The 17,802-nt window shown below is 34.9% G+C and overlaps 1 protein-coding gene across 1 annotated transcript; it reads left to right on the forward strand.

Moving 5' to 3' along the window:
• The first annotated feature begins 6,567 nt into the window (after nucleotides 1–6,567).
• Nucleotides 6,568–17,229, forward strand: LOC105319178 (sodium- and chloride-dependent glycine transporter 1). Its single transcript, XM_011416591.4, has 13 exons — nucleotides 6,568–6,727; nucleotides 7,245–7,431; nucleotides 7,554–7,685; nucleotides 9,014–9,359; nucleotides 10,102–10,234; nucleotides 10,348–10,482; nucleotides 10,579–10,807; nucleotides 11,154–11,266; nucleotides 14,360–14,491; nucleotides 14,800–14,899; nucleotides 15,069–15,169; nucleotides 15,478–15,645; nucleotides 16,391–17,229. The coding sequence occupies exons 1-13, from the start codon at nucleotides 6,668–6,670 to the stop codon at nucleotides 16,553–16,555; spliced, it is 2,001 nt and encodes a 666-aa protein (XP_011414893.3). The 5' UTR covers nucleotides 6,568–6,667; the 3' UTR covers nucleotides 16,556–17,229.
• Nucleotides 17,230–17,802: the final 573 nt, after the last annotated feature.

Here is a 17,802-nt window from a genome sequence, read left to right on the forward strand (position 1 = left end):
CCTCCATCTGGGCACAATATAAGAAACAGCAGAAATGAAGATATGGTTATAGCAGGTTTGTTACCCTTCATGTGGGCTTTTTGTGTTTAATCCGAAGTGTTTAGGGTAAATCCAGTTGATTGCAGCTTTTATACCCCCAACCCCCTCCTTTTTGAGTTAAATAGCTGAAATGTAAAAGTTTGTGATAATGGAATGCTTTGATTTATCAATGATATATTTTTGTTCGTGATTTATGCAGTAACTAAGGTCGCAATATTGGAGAGGAAATACATAACTGGTACATGTATAAGCATGTGATGTAATTTTATTCTGCAATGATTTCTACCTTCATAACCTGCATGAATCATCAAAGAAAGCATTTTATTGTTTATATTTACTTTTTTCTTTTAACAAAATTGTTAATGTACATCAATACGTTAGATAGAAGAAATAGCCAATTATTCTTACATGGGAATTAGAGTCTGGGGCATCAACTTGAATATTTCCTACAGTCTGTGAAATTGTTTTTAGCCTGCTGAAGGTTTCAACCGACCAATAAACTGGTTAGAACTGGATCATGTATATTTCAGCCCTGTCAGTTTTTCTAGAGCTCAGTGAATGTAAATATTACACATATTTCAAATTATTTGTCAGTTTTACATAGCGGCAATTTTTTTCTATTTTAGCGGCGGCAATGATGCATCATGGGGGTTATGGACACATGCATGGATTCGGTCCAAGACTGTACAACCCCATGGAAGGAGATTATGGACTTCTGTGAATAAACAACCTTTAATAAACATGCTTACAAGCTGAAGCATATTGCAAATTACCTCAGAACATCATATGTATCATGTTATATAGAAAGATTTATAATACGTTACATGGATCATGCAGTCACCCACATAACTGGAAATGGCAATGCATTCTTACTAATTTGTTTCGAACAATCATGTGTTATTTGCATCATGAATACTGGTAGATTTAATTTGATATGAGTTAGCAATTATTTGAGATTATGTAAGTCTTAACTTTCTTTTGATTTACCATATTTTTTGTTGTGGCAATAACTGAATGTTATTGAAAAATATTTTTCAATATGATATTATTTGCAGTATGTATGTGTCAAGTTTTCAACATTGATCAGTATTAAAATCATGTTTTGACATGAAAGATGGAATTCAAAATTCAACACACAATATGGAATTTATAGATTAACACAGTAATTAAATACCAATGTGACATGAGAAATGATAAATATTATGATGCTGACAACATATAGAGCTATTTGATATATCCAAATCAACACCTGTACTTTAGCACATCAAACCTTTGTTGTGATTAAAGCCCATTTGCTAGTAATATATATTATAACAATGTGTAAGGTTGACAGAACAGAAATACCTGTCTTGTTTATGTCAAATTATGTAACTGCAGTCTGACAATCACGTGTTGTGTTAGCTAGTCTCTAAAAAATGACGGGAAAAATTATAAACCATTCCTTGATGCAAAGCTGTCTTATTTCTTTTACATTTATTTCTGTTTTCAATGAAGAATACTTAAAACAGTTACATATGTTTTCTTTCTTTCATTTGATTTAAGTTTTGGGTTTTTTTTTATATATCAGGCTTACAAGTTATTCAATTAACATATGGACTCAATGTCTACCAAAGTTGTTCAAGTATAACCTGGGTTGGGGAAGTTTATGCTTTATGCTGAACAATATGTGTTAGACATTAAAGTTATGAAAGAAAAAGTGAATAAAATTGTTGAGGGTTTTTTTTTGTTACTTCTGGAGAAAGTTTGTCCAAAGATGTAGATTTACCACCCATTTTCAGTTTTTCTTATATCAATTTTTTGAGTTTTTGTTGTTGAAAAAAGAAAAATATTAGACTCTGTATAATTAATCTGTTATCATGAGTTTTTCTGGATTAAAGTGTGTAGGTCCATTTCATATGTATCACTGACCTTGCTCAGGTAATTATAAAAGGTCATGGTCATACAGGTAATGAGGTATCTTGTCCTTTTGCTATGAATCATGGTTGCCATTATAATTGTCTTAATTTCTCCACATAGCATTCCAATAATGTCTTGGGGATAAAATTGATATCTGCATATCGGGAGTTTTTTAATATGAAAATTGAGAATCATTGGATGCTCCTTGTTGGATGCTTTCATATTTTAATAGGAAGCTATCTTCAATCTCTTGGATCTAACAGGCTTTGATAATTTGTATTTACGCAGTACTGTATCTTTTTTTTTTAATACCGGTATTTGAGAAGATGAATGAATTTGAGATCCAGAATAAGACAGATATTAGATGACTATAAACATTAATGGTAATTCATCGGACCAATCAAAAACAGCAGAAAGAGAGTAATGTTTTAAAATCAATGTAATATAAAATCTCAACAAAAAAATAGATTATGTAAACTTTCAATGTTATCAGTAGAGAAATGTCTGTCTTGAAGATATTGCCCAGGATGGTTTAATAAGATCATATCCAAGAGGTTGAATATTTCATTTTTTATATCTCCCTCTCAAAAAAAAAATATAATTACATTTATTTCATAATGTATGTTCACATATTGGCAAGATGCCAAAAATTTTCATTCTTTTGACTTTGGATATAAAGAGGGGTGCCTTTAACTAGCCTGCACATCAATCAAACATTGTGAATTGTAAAATGCCTTTTCATATGCTGAGTTTAATTAAAGGAATAAGCCATGCAAGAACACATTTTGTATCCTACAACAGTTTTTGCATTGGCATGGGTTACAGCAATGATCCATCATTATCACATGGAATGAAAAGTTCACTTGGAAGTGGGTAATGTTAACTGTATACTTAAATGATGATTTCTTCAAGAATACCGGTAGATAGCTTGAAGGTTAGATGAAGAATTAAACTCGGTTCAGATATGAAATACCAACTGATGCGTATATTCATACACATATATGTCAGAGCCCAATTAATTGTCTTCCCTCTCAATAGTCAGAAAATAAATGTTATTTATATATATGTGAAGGACGGTCTAAGTGCTGATGTTTTTGTTTGTGAATGATATTGCTGTGTTGGTCTATTAGTACAGGCACCTGTTGCTTACAGACATAAGTTCCTTACCCTTCTGCCACCACTGAACTTTGGTTGCAGGTCAAGAGCCTCAGTTTGGAATTAACCCAGGTTTTAATGCATTAACTCTGAAGAAAGGATGTTCACTTGAGGAAATAAGACAGTTATGGGGGGTTTTAATTTCAATTTTGTGTTTGTTGATACATATATGTATAAAGCGTTGTTGAATGAATAATGTATATAATTACTCTTGTACATGAACATTGTACAAAAATAGGTGATTGCAATTTTTATACTAGCTTAATACAGATGCATGTACATACACAAATAAACCAAAAAACCCATCATTTTCCAGCTTAAGTTCATTGAGGCATTCAATCCATGAGTCGATCATTCAGGCAATTTAATAAAACAAATCAATAAGTTCATCTTTAGGTCAACAAATAGAGTAGCAGAATGATCTTGGTTGCTTTGCTTTAATAAGGCAAACTTGATTTAAACAGTCATTTAAAAGAGGCCTGTGGGTCTTATCACTCACTTGGGTAACAGTTGTACTTCTTAAATTCAGCTCCATTTGTTGTTGATACCTTGCCTTTGAGGAGTTGGAACAGCTAGAGGTTTCATGTTTGGTGTAACTGAGGTTTAATGATACCAAAGAATAACTTGAAATGAACTGTATTAAAATTTATAAGACCTAGCGCTGTTTACATAGGATCACTATAGTATATCATTATAACTAAGGTGATGAGTTATGGTACACTGAAAAGGTGATATAAGAAGTCAAAAGTTTCATTACTAGGGAGAAAATGCTTGGTAAATTAAAATTTACTCTTCAAGATGCATTAATTGTCAATTTCAGCTGGGTGGACTGAGACAATATACTACTCACTCAGATAAAGTGCCTTGTCTCAGGTCACAGCTCAGAACACCAAATGACCACAGCGGTGCTTACACCAGCGACATTTGGGTTATCGCCTATGGCAACTAAGCTTTGTGCTCTCAAGATGCATTAAAATAAAGGAAAAGTCATCAATTGTTAGAGCAGCAATGAAAAGTTGGAGGTTTTCTCCTTGTAGGAAGATATAAAGGAAGAATGAAACATATTTAGTGTCATGTTTTACCAACTGTGAGATGGTGAGAGATGTTGATAATCTATTCAGATGTGGTGTAGACAGAGTTTCATTCTCTAGGCATGACATAAAGACAGAGGATCATTCTTTAGCTACATGGGATTGAAGTTAGGGTCATACAATAGCAGCACCACTGAGATAATAGATAGTAACTCTCTAAAAGCAAAGTATATCTAGAGGTTATCCTCTAGCAATGAGATGTAAACAGCTAGAACCATGAAATAAAAACAAAGGATTATTTTCCAGCCATGAGGTGGAGAACAAAGGTTCATTTTCCCTCTCTCCATGAGTAAAAAACCATGGTTCATTGACTCTAGCCGTAAGGTGAAGACGGGTTTATTTTCTAGCCATGAGATGAAGACAAAGGTTAATATTTTGGCCATGAGATAAAGATGAAGGTTCATTCTCTAGCCATATGTTAAAGATAGAGGTTCATTCACTAGTCGTTAGATGAAGATGCAGGCCCCTTCTATAGCAATGAGGTGAGGACGGAGGTTCATTCTCTAAATTTATGGGATGAAGATCGAGGTTCATTCACTAGCCATGAGATAAAGATTAAAGTTAAGTTTCTAGAAATGAAGTGAAGATGGAAAGATAGAGGTTCATTCTCTAGCCATCAGGAAAGGATGGATGCTCTTTCTCTAACCATGAGGTGAAGATTAATGTTCATGCTCTAGCTATAAGGTGAAAAAGGAGGTTCATTCTGACGATGGAGGTTCATTCTCTAGCCATGAGGTGGAGACAGAGGAGACACTGAGGTAACAGTGGCTAACTCTAGCAGTAAGGTGGATACAGAGCTATCCTTGATGTGAAGATGGGGGTTCATTTTCAATCCATTATAGATAAAAACAGAGAGTTTTTTAGTCTAGTCATGAGGTGAGGATGGAGGTTCATTTTCTAGCTATGAGGTGAAGAGTGGGGTTCATTCTCTAGCCATAAGGTAAAAATCAAGGTTCATTCTAATGATGGAGGTTCATTCTCTAACCATAGGGTTAAGAGTGAGCTTCATATTTTATTCATAAGGTGAAGGGTGTAAATGGAGGTTCATTCTCTAGTTATGATGTGAGGATCGAGGTTCATTCTCTAGCTATGAGGTGTAGATGGAATTTCATTCTCTAGCAATGAGGTGAAGAGTGAGGTTCATTCTCTAGCTATGAGGTGAAGATTAATGTTCATTCTCTAGCCATAAGGCAAACATGGAGATTCATTCTAACAATGGAGGTTCATTCTCTAGTCATGAGTTGAGGATGGAGGTTCATTCTCTAGCTATGAGGTGAATAGTGAGGTTCATTCTCTAGCTATAAGTTGTAGATGGAAGTTCCTTCTCTAGCCATGAGGTGAAGATTAATGTTCATTCTCTAGCCATTAGGTGAAAATGGAGGTTCATTCTGACGATGGAGGTTCATTCTCTAGCCATGAGGTGAAAATGGAGGTTCATTCTGACGATGGAGGTTCATTCTCTAGCCATGAGGTGGAGACAGAGGAGACACTGAGGTAACAGTGGCTAACTCTAGCAGTAAGGTGGATACAGAGCTATCCTTGATGTGAAGATGGGGGTTCATTTTCAATCCATTATAGATAAAAACAAAGAGTTTCATATTAATAGTTCTAGCCATGAGGAGATTAGAGACAGGTTCATTCACAAGCCGTAGCAATGAGGTAACAGAGGTTAACTTAGCAGTAAGGTTCCCTAGCTTTGAGGTGGATATACTTATAAGTAAATTTTCTAGCAGTGAGGTGCCAGTCGAGTCATTTTTCGCAACAAGGTGAGTCAGGTTTTAATCTTTAACCAGTGAAGGGGAGGCAGGAGAAAAAATTCCATAGCAGTGAGGTGACTGAGAGATGTTATTGCAGAGTGTCATCATGATTAAGTCTAAAAGATACAATTTGGTAAAAACTCAAGATCTTTTGTCTAAATAAAACAATTGTCAATTGACAATTTATACTTCAAGATGTAAATTGTTGCATAGTAGTGATGGAGACATAATGATATAAGGTAAGAGGAATTAGTAAGTCTCTTGCATATGTACAACACTGTGTGTAATGGTCATGCAATCATATCACATAATTGATTCATGTTAAATATAATTTCTTTTTTTTCTTGTACATCTGAAATAAAATTAATTTATCAAAATACTAACTCCCTCATTCCCCCAAGTATTTATACAGACGGACATATCCATGTTTTTACTCGTCCACTACTTATGTCCAGAAAAAATACCCCCCACAATCTCTTCCGAGATTCGCACATGTATGCGCAAATACAAAAAAATTGTATAATACTGTCATTTAATTATTATAAATAAAAATGTAAAATTCTACATGTTGAATACCTCACACTCGCACACGTGCTCTCAAAGTCTGTGACGTAGCGGAAATTTTCCCGGCGAGTGAATAAAGGAGATCGATTTCGTTGAGCTATAGTTGGTGAGCGAGGAAGGAAAGCACACGTGTTTCTTGGCGCTCCTTTAAACTGAAAAATAATAATGAGTGTTTCAGAGAAAAATGTATTTACTGATAATCAGGAGTATCTAAAAGAAAAAGAGGTTCGTGTTTAGTTTGTTTTAATACAAAATATTTGCTGATGTTGATGATTTATCGATTTTTTTCTGGGCATCTTTTTTTCTTGTATAGTCTGAAAATATTCCCTCATTACGATAATTTATTCGATATTGTTGTTTTAAAGGAGTATTTTCTTAGAATTTACAGTTTTATAGATGTTTTCTTCGCCTCGCTGACAATATCGTTACAAGTAGTACCTATAGAATTTAGCATAGAAGACATCTGCAGTGTCTTGCGTAAAGTGGTTTTTAACATTAAATTTGATATGCTATGCAACCTCTTGGTTAATTGCCAACAATTGTTCGGTGCAAGTGGATCAATAAATATTTTCTTGTATCCATGAAGTATTTTACAGACACCATTTGTTATGCCTAATTTTGATATGAATCAACCATGCAGTTAAGGCGATTTAGGAGGGGGGTGGGGGTGGGCATAAAAGAATTTATGAAATGTAATTTTAAAAAGACATTTATGACATCATGACATGTAACCCCTTTACAGCTAGCATTGGAGGAAACGGAATCTTCTTCAGCTGGTAGCAGTCAGAGTAGTTTAGAGAGTGGGGATGAAAATGTGGGTCGAGGAAATTGGTCCGGCCGTTTGGACTTCCTATTGTCTTGCGTTGGGTTTGCCGTGGGGCTTGGCAATATATGGAGGTTTCCCTATCTGTGTTATCAAAGTGGAGGAGGTAAGAAAACAATTATATCTCAGTGCTTAAAAATATGTTTAATTATTTGGAATATAAGGGGTGTAAAGTTTATTTATCTTATGTGCTCTTTTCTTAATCATACATTTCTGATCTATTTTCAGGTGCCTTTTTGATCCCCTATGTGATATTCCTGTTTCTGTGTGGGGTTCCATTGTTCTTCTTGGAGATCAGTTATGGACAGTTTGCCAGTCTGAGCCCAATTACTGTTTGGAAAATTTCACCGCTCTTCAAGGGTTAGTAATCTCTTTTGCATCAAGCCTCTGGGCTGCGTAGCCATACTAGTACCTCACTGAGAGATTAAATTAAAGGTGAGATTCATGGAAAAGTTTCTCTCCATTTTTACTGAGTTCATGCATGTTTGCCAAGGTTAAAGGGTAAAGCCTCTGAATATTAGTGCTTATAGTACAGTACCAATCTTACAGTAGCTAGTATATAATTCTTTGTTGATCTCCTTGATATGAAAGACAGAGATCAATACTCCCAAACAGTAATTGGCACTATTCCATGGTTAGCCCAGCTACTTTACAATAATTTAAAGGCCAAAAGTTATGAATTTCCAAAAACATTCTGAATGAATATTTAACAAAAGGTAGAGTTAATGCTGTAATATAAAACAACAAATGTTACAGGGGACCCTTTCTCCCTTTAGGTAGTAGATGTCAGCTGTCAGGGCTGACTGGTAGGATAGATAGCCAGCCAGTCTCCCACCAGGGGAATTAATTATCTCACTCCTGAACCTGCATAATAACTGTCAGATAATTGCCTTTGGACAAGGAGAAACACTCCCTAGGAAATTATTTACTGACCCCCTAGGTTAGCGAAAAGTGTTGTGTCATAAGTGTCAGGTCAGTTTATGGAGGGAGGGAGATGATGAATAAAAACTGCTCATTGGTTGGAATGGACTTCTGTTGACCTTCTATAATGCTATTATTAGTTAATGGGAGTCTAATTTTAGAGCTTTGCGTCAAGAGAGTTGTAAAAGACTATCAGAAGCTGCCTGTTTTGTGTTGTAAAGATTGGGTTTTTTCCCAGAATTAAAGGGGGGATGAAAATACCAAAAAATTAGCATGCAGAGTCACAATCAGATAAAACTGAGGAAGTTGGGAATACTCACATGCATAATTGAAGAGATTTAAACAAATAGATTTTGAAGGGGAAATTAACACACTCACCCTCCCACAGATTTGATGTTTAGGTGGATCAAAGAAGGAAATTATTTAACAGACTACAAAGATATTTATATTGAAACATTGCATACAAATTGCAAAATAGGAAGCCTTATAAATAACCATTTTACAAAACCTTTTAAATCTAGTTTCCCAAAAAAATAAAACGTCCCTGTGGAGTGAATGATGTGTAACAATTAAGTGGAAAAGATTGATGTTGATATAAATTTTTAAGAATTTGAAATGTTTGAATCTTTCAATATGTCTAGAAATAAGTCTGTTCAAGTTAGAAGTTCATTTGTATGATTAGAAATACGATCTCTCTACTATAAATTGTTCATGTACCGTACATCAAGAAGTAGGGAAAAACATGAATTTTTTTTGCTTTATTTCAGGTGTTGGCTATGGCATGATCATAATCTCTGGTATTGTGTGTGTGTACTACAACATCATCATAACATGGACCATCTACTTCCTATATCACTCCTTCAAAGCAGTGTTACCATGGAGCACTTGTGGCAATTCCTGGAACACGGAAAAGTGCTACATCCGCGGGGAAATTAATCTGACCCAAGTGGACAATGCCACAGCCAATGGGACGATTGGATACAACGTAAATACGACAAGTCTCCTCAACCTCTCTGATGTAACGGTGGCTTTTGTTGGGGGAACAAGTAATACCTCTAAATCCGATTTGGTCAACTTGACAAACAAGGTCACAGCAAGTGAAGAATTTTGGCAGTAAGGAGCCCCTTTCAGTATTTTATTTAAAAGAGTGTTCATCTCTCAAGCAAACACACTCCTATTTCAATGTCTCTTTTGTGTATAAAATGTAACAGTTATAAGAATTTTTTAAGAAAAGGAATTCAGACTAACTGGGTCATGTCATTAAAAGATTGTTATACAGTACTGATCAGACCCATCCTAACAGAAAGTAAACCCCAACTAAACCCTGGGTTTACTTCGGGTTTACTAGAGTGGACTCGGAGTAAACCCAAAGTAAACCCAGAGTGGACACAGAGAGTAAACCCAGTCAAAAGTATACCCCTGAAAGCAGACGCAATCTGTGTATTCGGAATATACAAAGGGTAGGAATTACAGGCAGTAGGATGGTAAGACAAAATACTAGTCTGCTTCACACTTCAGTGCATACAGCTGACCTCAAAAGCAATTTCAAATTAAACCCAAAGTAAAACCCGAGTGGACCCAAATTTTCATAAAGTAAACCCCAAGTAAACCCAAAAAGTAAACCCGGGGATTAGTTGGGGTTTACTCTGGTGTTAGGTTGGGTCTGATCGGTACTGTAGTTATATCTTTTACCATTTTTTCAGTATTAATAAAAAGTTATCATAAAGAAAGAATAAACAAAAAACACATTCTGTTGGTAAATAGAAAGTATTGTATGTTGATGTCTTTATTTGAATATTGGTGTTGCTGAAAATGAATTGATCATTATACAGATATCATATTTGACTTGTTTAAGGAATGAAGTTTTACAAATCACTGATGGGATCGAGGATTTGGGCACTATTCGCTGGGAACTCCTGATTTGTTTGGCCATAGCATGGATTGTTGTATTTCTCTGCTTATGTAAAGGAATTAAATCCTCAGGAAGGGTAGGTGAAGTCATACCCTAAATATACATAAAAACGTTTTTGAATTAGATAAATGCACTCGTGAATATTATTTTTTTGTTGATTGAATTTTAACATGTGAATGACCTCTGTAGGTTGTATATGTGACGGCCACCTTCCCCTACTTGGTCCTGACCATTCTTCTTATCCGTGGTGTAACTCTCCCCGGGGCAGGGGCAGGGATTTACTTCTATCTGGTGCCCGAGTGGGAAAAACTCCTGACATTCAAGGTTTGTGACACTACAGTGCAGTAGATATTGATCAAAATTTACATGATCCATCAGATATTCATGATCTAAAACAATTGTTTATCTGAACGTCTCTAGGTTTGGGGGGATGCAGCGGTCCAGATTTTCTACTCGGTGGGAATGGCGTGGGGAGGTCTGATCACCATGGCCAGTTACAACAAATTCAACAACAACTGTTACCGTGACGCTATGATTGTCCCCCTGATTAACTGTGGCACCAGTGTGTTTGCTGGGCTGGTCATCTTCTCTGTGTTAGGATTCATGTCACACGAGACGGGCATTGACATCAAGAACGTCGTCACTCAGGGTACCTCTCATTGATTGTTTCCATGCAGATTTAAATTTTGTTGTACATATTTTGTCTCTGACTACAGCTTTATCTGATTTGAAAGTAGAGATTTCCTTTAGTAGAGTTTTATACGGAAGAAGAGCAACAATTTGTATTTTGGGAAATTAACTGTGACCTGAATAAATGCTATTGTATGAAGTCAACAGCTATGGCAAATTACAAATCTAAAAACTAATTCATTTGATGTTTACTTCTAGTATGCACATGGTTGTTCATTCATTTTATGTTTACTTCTAGTATGCGCATGGTTGTTCAAACATTAGCATTATTTGAAGATTTTATTTATGTTACTGTATATTTCTAGGTCCCGGACTGACCTTCGTGGCATACCCCGAGGCAGTGGCCAGGCTCCCCATCTCCCCATTGTGGGCGGTTCTCTTCTTCCTGATGTTGTTCACAATCGGTCTGGACAGCCAGGTATGATGTTGTTCTGGTGCATGTGTACTTAAAACAAAATATGCCTTCAAATGATGACACACTCGTTTGATGAAGATGAAAAATAATCTACAGAATATAAACTAAATGGAGGGACAAAAGAAACATTCTAGTTTGATCTTGATGCATAATGTTGATTATTGTTAACAATCAAGGATACTTGAAAGATTGTATGTAAGAGCTCAATCACGTTAGATGAATGAAGATACTATGATTTCATCATTATCTAAATTTGACGCGTGTGTCACCATTCGTTCCTAATCCAAAATCTTGGTTCACAAAAAGCCGTTTCAGGCTTTCTGTGGACACATACGCCTCTAACAGAATAACACAGGAGTGCAAGTACAGAATGAGGATGTTGTGATAATCGCAGTAAAATGTTCAAACTTGAGGGGTTGGTAAAGGATATTGAAATTGATTACTTGAAGACCTATAACATAATTGATAAAAACTTCAGTTGAATTTTCTATTGGTTCCTCTAAATGAACTGTGATGGAAGCTTGCACACCTGTTTTCACCATCTTTCATAGTTTTCATGGTGTTTGACTGCTTTTAAAAGCAGATCGTTTTACATCCTTCATTAATCATCCATCATTTAAATAATCATTTATGTTCTTTATGAAAAATAAAATGATTTGGAAATGAATAGTTATGTATGACTCATAAATATGTTGTTTAGTTCTTAAGGAGACAGTTTTTTTCTGCAAATCAATTTAGATGGGAAGCGCATCACAAGGGGAATAACTCTGAATTTTATTTAATTGAACAACATATTTATGAGTCTTTAGTTTTAATCTTAACATTGTCTTGACATAATGAACTATCTTTATTATCTAGAATAGTCTTGCTGTAGCAAGGTACACAGGTAAAGTTTAGTTTTTTTAATGGGAGAGTGAGGAGAGAGTGAAGCTATTTTAATGAATTATAGATTTAATTTTACATGCCAAGTGACATTAACTGATATGATGACAAATTATTTTTACCATGGACAGCCAGATTACATATTCTAGTCCGAATTTGACAGCAGACATGAACAAATAAAATTAATACTTGTCACCATTGACATTAGAAGTAGTTTTTTTGCTTATGGACTTTATTTTGACATATACAATGTATCAATTCTTTTTCCACAAATTTGGAGAGCAGTGAGAGTAGTGGCAGCTGAGGTTATACTTATTTTTAAAAGTCTGTCAGAGTGTACAAGAATGTTTTGTGATTTTTGATGAATGGGTGGTTGTTAGATTTATGTAAGTGGAAGCTGAGATTAGAACAGGGATGGGTTGTTTTTCTCAGATGTGACAATTTTATTAATTTAAAATGCTCCCCATTCCAGGCTAATTTAACATCAGTGAAAGTTCTGTTTTATATATTAGCTATCATAGCTGCTTCTTTACAGTGTTCCACAAATACACAGTAAAGTAATTGAGAATTTTATCTACTTTCTTCAAAATTTCTTCCCTTCAAGAATATTTCCCACATCTGAGTCATAGAATGACTAACACATCCATGTAGGGGGGTGGCCCATTGTGGACAAATTCAGAAAAAATACAGGGAATATTGGGGTGGGAATGTAAAACAAGATACTCTTAGAAAACAACCAAACCCTTGGGCTATGAGCATTGAAGTGAATTTGGTGAGACACTTTGAAATGCTTGTATGCTATGTTTCTTTTTTGTCCAGGAAGTGTGGGAATGTGGTGCTGGGAGACCATGTGATCAACACATCTTTGTATCACCACGGTAACCCTGGTCCCATACTGTGATAAATAGACAATATTTGTTTCAACAGCCCAAATAATATTTGTTATGCCTGGTATGCATAAGGAATTAATTACGAAGCTTTTGACTAGTGGCTGCGATTTCATTTTTAACTTTATCATATTAACGAAATTTGGTTTGAGGGACATAAAATGGTGTCTATATATGTTAATTTTCGTACTGATTTGGTAAAGAACTTCAGCAAATCTAAAATGACTTATGCATTAAAGGCATATACTAAGGTTTAACACACTTTGAATTTCATTGTAGGTTTAATTAAGCACAAAGTTCACAAGATTTCTATTTCTAATTTGTAAATACCCAATATTCCTCAAAGTAATGGTTAAACCAATTTCAACATTTAATAAATGTCACTTGTGAACTTTTAATCTTTTGATTTGTTCTTAATTTCACACACATGTACTTGCTGATTAATGATAAACAATGCATGGTCTTTGTAAAATCCAACCTTTCAAACAGTATTCATTTCCAATTTTCCAGTTATTATGACATTATTCTTTTAAAGATCATTGAAATTAAATATTGAAAAAAATATTTTAAAAAACCCCCAAAATTACAAGATTTTGGCATTCTCTCTTTTCTTGATTTATGAAAACTATGCATTGAATGTTTATTTCCTCTGGGAAAATGAAATGGTTCAGTGTCTTGTACTTCTATTAATAAGCCTTATTCTTAATTAAATCTGTTTTCAATTGATGCAGTGCTATCTGTTTTCAGTTGTTTGAATTATCATATTGTTAGTACAAAATCCAGAAATGACAAAATTCTAAGAGCATGAAAAATTGAATGCATACATACAGTGGAAACTTGTCAATAATTGATAAAGAACTGCAGAGGAAGTAGACAAACATTGAACCCTGGGATGGCTGGGGCCATGAGAACTGATTCGGAGCTCTGTTGACCCTCAGGCTGTCTGTCCGCTCTCTAAGCCCCAGGGGTCACAGGTGTCCAATCGCTTCATTTAAGTCTTGCCTGAAATTCATCCAAAATACATGTGTGTGGAATTTTTGGATTTCATTTGAAAAAAAAGAATTCAGGATTTTTAGGAATAAGGATTTTGTAAAGTAGCATTCACCGGCGTAATGGGCGCCACCAATTTGCATTCTGGAACTTGTTAGAGCACTCATCAAAATAAAAAATTAAACTGCTTTTCTCTTTTTAAAATCTAATAATGAAAGTTTTTAAAACAAAAGGATTGTTAGAGAGAAACTATCCTGAATTCTTTCTCATCAACCAAATGTTTTCAGACTCTACTCAGTTTCTTTCCTTGTACTGTCATTGTCTTTCGATTTTATAGTTTGGAATGTTTGAGACCATGACCAGTGCATTTGTCGATGAATTTCCACATCTACTGAAAAACAGGAAGGTCCTGTTCACAGCATTTTTCTGCTTCATCGAATTTCTGCTGGGAATTCCCTGTATCATGGAGGTAAGAAACTGGATACTACTATAATTATCTCTGTAGAAATTAAATTTAAAGGTAAAAGAAGCTTTTTTGTTCCAAAATGAGGCATCTGCATTTTTTGTCATTTACATGTTCCGAGGATAATGAAACCCATTGGGAGATTTATGTGAGGCTGTTGGACTGTAATTAAAATAACACATTAGCCTCTTTTTAACCAGCTTGGTTGCTTTCTTTACTTAAGAGTTTGCTGAGCTATCAAATTTGGGGGGGGGGGGTTAAAATAAAATTACAAATTATACAGGTTATCAATGTCAGTGCAAATACTTTTGTAGGGAGGAATCTACGTGCTCCAGATCATGGACTGGTACTGTGCTACATTCTCTCTGATGTTGCTCTCCTTGACTGAATGTGTTGTTATTGCTTGGATTTATGGTAAGTCAGTCAGTCAGTCAGTCTCTCTCTCTCTCTCTCTCTCTCTCTCTCTCTCTCTCTCTCTCTCTCTCTCTCTCTCTCTCTCTCTCTCTCACACACACACACAGAGTGTCAGTCTGTGCAAATTAAGGATGGCTTGGATTTCACATTGAACTTTTTCCCTCTACAGGTGCTGACCGATTTTACAAGGACATCGAGCTGATGATTGGTTACCAGCCAGGTGTGTGGTGGAAGATTTGCTGGAAGTATATCACACCTGCCACCATCACTGTGAGTTGCCACACCTCCCCCTCCCTAATTCTCTCTCCTTGGTCACATACAACCTCATTAGTGTAATTATCATGTAGATGGAAAACTGCTGCTTCAAACGTAATTTACTAGAGTTGAGCTGGTTCAGAATGACAAATTTTTGTTTACATTCATTAAATTAATTAGATTGCAAAAACTTTTTCAACTCTGTATAGATTTTGGGTTAGTTTTAAGTTAACTTAAGTTAACTTAACTTCAAGATTTGTCATGCAAAACTTATTTATTTGCCAAGAAAACTAAAAAATAAACAATGTTTGTTCCTTTTCCAGTTTGTTTGGCTGTTCAGTGTTACCCAACTTAGTCCTGTGACATATGGTGACTACGAGTATCCAGATGGCGCCATCGTGTTTGGTTGGATGCTGGGACTGGCCTCCATTGTTCCTGTTCCTGTGTGTGCAATCATCGCAATCCTTGGGGAAAAGGGAAGCTTTGTACAAGTAAGCTGTCATCGTCACTTTTTATTTTATCAAGATTTATAAAGGGGTTACTATTTGAATTATACAAAAAGTTGGATTAAAATTTCTCCAATAGTTTCATCTTTGAAAGGCAAAAGTGCATTGCTTTAATGTAAGATATGAAGACTTTTTAACCGGGTTTTCCAACGGAAAAATCTGGTTATTAAAATGGTGAAAATGGCGGGCAGGTGGGCGGCCGGCTGCCAAAAGGGTACCCTCATTGTACGGATAACTCCTCCTACAGTTTTCAAGATACGAAGTTGTTCTTTTGCAGATCAATTGTACATATATCAGAGGTGTGCATATTGCTAGGATTTTGATTTCCGATAATTTATGAAAAAATACCAGCTTTTGAACTTAGTCATTTTTTGGCAAAATATTGCATATAGGGTACCCTCATTGTACGAATAACTCCTCCTACAGTTTTCAAAATAGGAAGTTGTTCTTTTGCAGATCAATTGTACATATATCAGAGGTGTGCATATTGCTAGGATTTTGATTTCCAATAATTTATGAAAAAAATACCAGCTTTTGAACTTTTTTTGGCAAAATATTGCATATAGGGTACTCCATTTCACTGGATACGGGTTGACATGGATTATGGATACAGTTCACATAAAAGAAAACCCAGTTTGCTGTCACATTGACAGCTTTTCACTTGTTTTTCTTTTTTTAAATTTTGATGTACATCTAATGAAGTGTTTTTAATAATTTAATTTTTTAACAGCGAATCAAGAAGCTGGTCCATCATACAGACGATTGGGGTCCTGCGGTGGAGAAACACCGCATCCGTTATTTACAGTCGCTACAGAACTCCCAGGAGTCCCTGGATTCTGTGGTCTGCACTCCATTGGTTGATGCTAAAAACATGTCAGCAAGCCAGCAGTTATGATGATTGAAGATTTTTAAAGTGTCAGAAGATTTCAATAGATAAAATGAAGGGTGTAGAACTCATGTGATATGTGTCAGATTGGGCAGGTCCGTTTTTGGAGGAGGTGGACAAGATAATTGTCGAAAGCAGTGCATTTCAATGCATACAAAGAATCTCAAGGCAGTGACGCCAAACGATCACAGGGACCAGACATTGTAGAGTGTAGTCTGTGAACTATTTGTACTGTATCTCATATTTGAATTGTTATGAATAGCTTGTTGATGTTATGGAGTCAATTTCTAGCTACTTCTCAGACTGAAATGCTTTCACTTAATCATGACTGTAAAAAAAAAAGGGAAATCTAACTGAAAATTCCAACTTGCTCACCTTGCCGAATTTTTCAAATGTCTTCAGTGAAGATACAGTGATTTTAATGGAGATTATATACCTGCAATTTTAATTAAATGTATACAGGATTCTCAAATTAAAAATTTTTTAACAAATTTTTTAAATTTGAATCTAGTCACTTTTAACTGAAAAATTATGACATTTTATTTTAAGTTTTTTTAAGACATCTTTTATATATTCTTTTTAAAGTTTTTGATGTGTTCAAAATTAATTTGATCTTTTTAAATGTGGTAAAAAATTGTATTATGTAACTTAAATTGCTCTTAATTTTATTTTTTAATAAATTTGAAATAAAGATGTTTATTTATTTTATTGACTGGAACTTTATAAGTTACTGGCTTTGAGCTGGTAAATGGGAATCAATCACCACAAAATAAAAGTACATAGGAATTGTGCTAGATTAAATCTATGCTAACTTCTTTTTTTTTTTTTTAAATACTTGCATAAGTGAACACCTCCATATACATGCAATCATTTATAGCAATGAAAAAGTCCCTGTGGTTTTTTAAGCAGTTGAAAAATAGTTGAAAATTATACCACATTCAATAACAATTTTGAAAGATTTCATATATATTTAATAAGGTTCCCTATATCTTTTCCAAACTATTATCCTCGTCTACTCAAATTTATAAGGGGAAAACATTTAATTTGGGAATTTATTTAAACAATAAAAATATCAGTTCATGCTTGTATGAAGTACTGGTACATTCATACGCAAACAATTTGCAAACGCAAACAATTTCGCCCACAAATTTAAAACTGGTGAAATCATGATTTTGCTATGTGAATAGCTAAATGAAAACGAAGAGAATGTGATTATATTTTCCTAATGAAATAAGGGAGAATATAGTTTGGTAGAT

This window comes from Magallana gigas, chromosome 2, assembly GCF_963853765.1.
Source record: "Magallana gigas chromosome 2, xbMagGiga1.1, whole genome shotgun sequence".
Lineage (NCBI taxonomy): Eukaryota > Metazoa > Mollusca > Bivalvia > Ostreida > Ostreidae > Magallana > Magallana gigas.

What these genes read in the sequence shown, in the direction of transcription:
- LOC105319178 (XM_011416591.4), top strand. Translation starts at nt 6,668, where the DNA reads ATGAGTGTTTCAGAGAAAAATGTATTTACTGATAATCAGGAGTATCTA. An exon ending in AATTTCACCGCTCTTCAAGG is followed by an intron (nt 7,686 to 9,013) that starts GTTAGTAATCTC and finishes GCTTTATTTCAG; the next exon opens with GTGTTGGCTATGGCATGATC. An exon ending in GAATTCCCTGTATCATGGAG is followed by an intron (nt 14,492 to 14,799) that starts GTAAGAAACTGG and finishes ATACTTTTGTAG; the next exon opens with GGAGGAATCTACGTGCTCCA.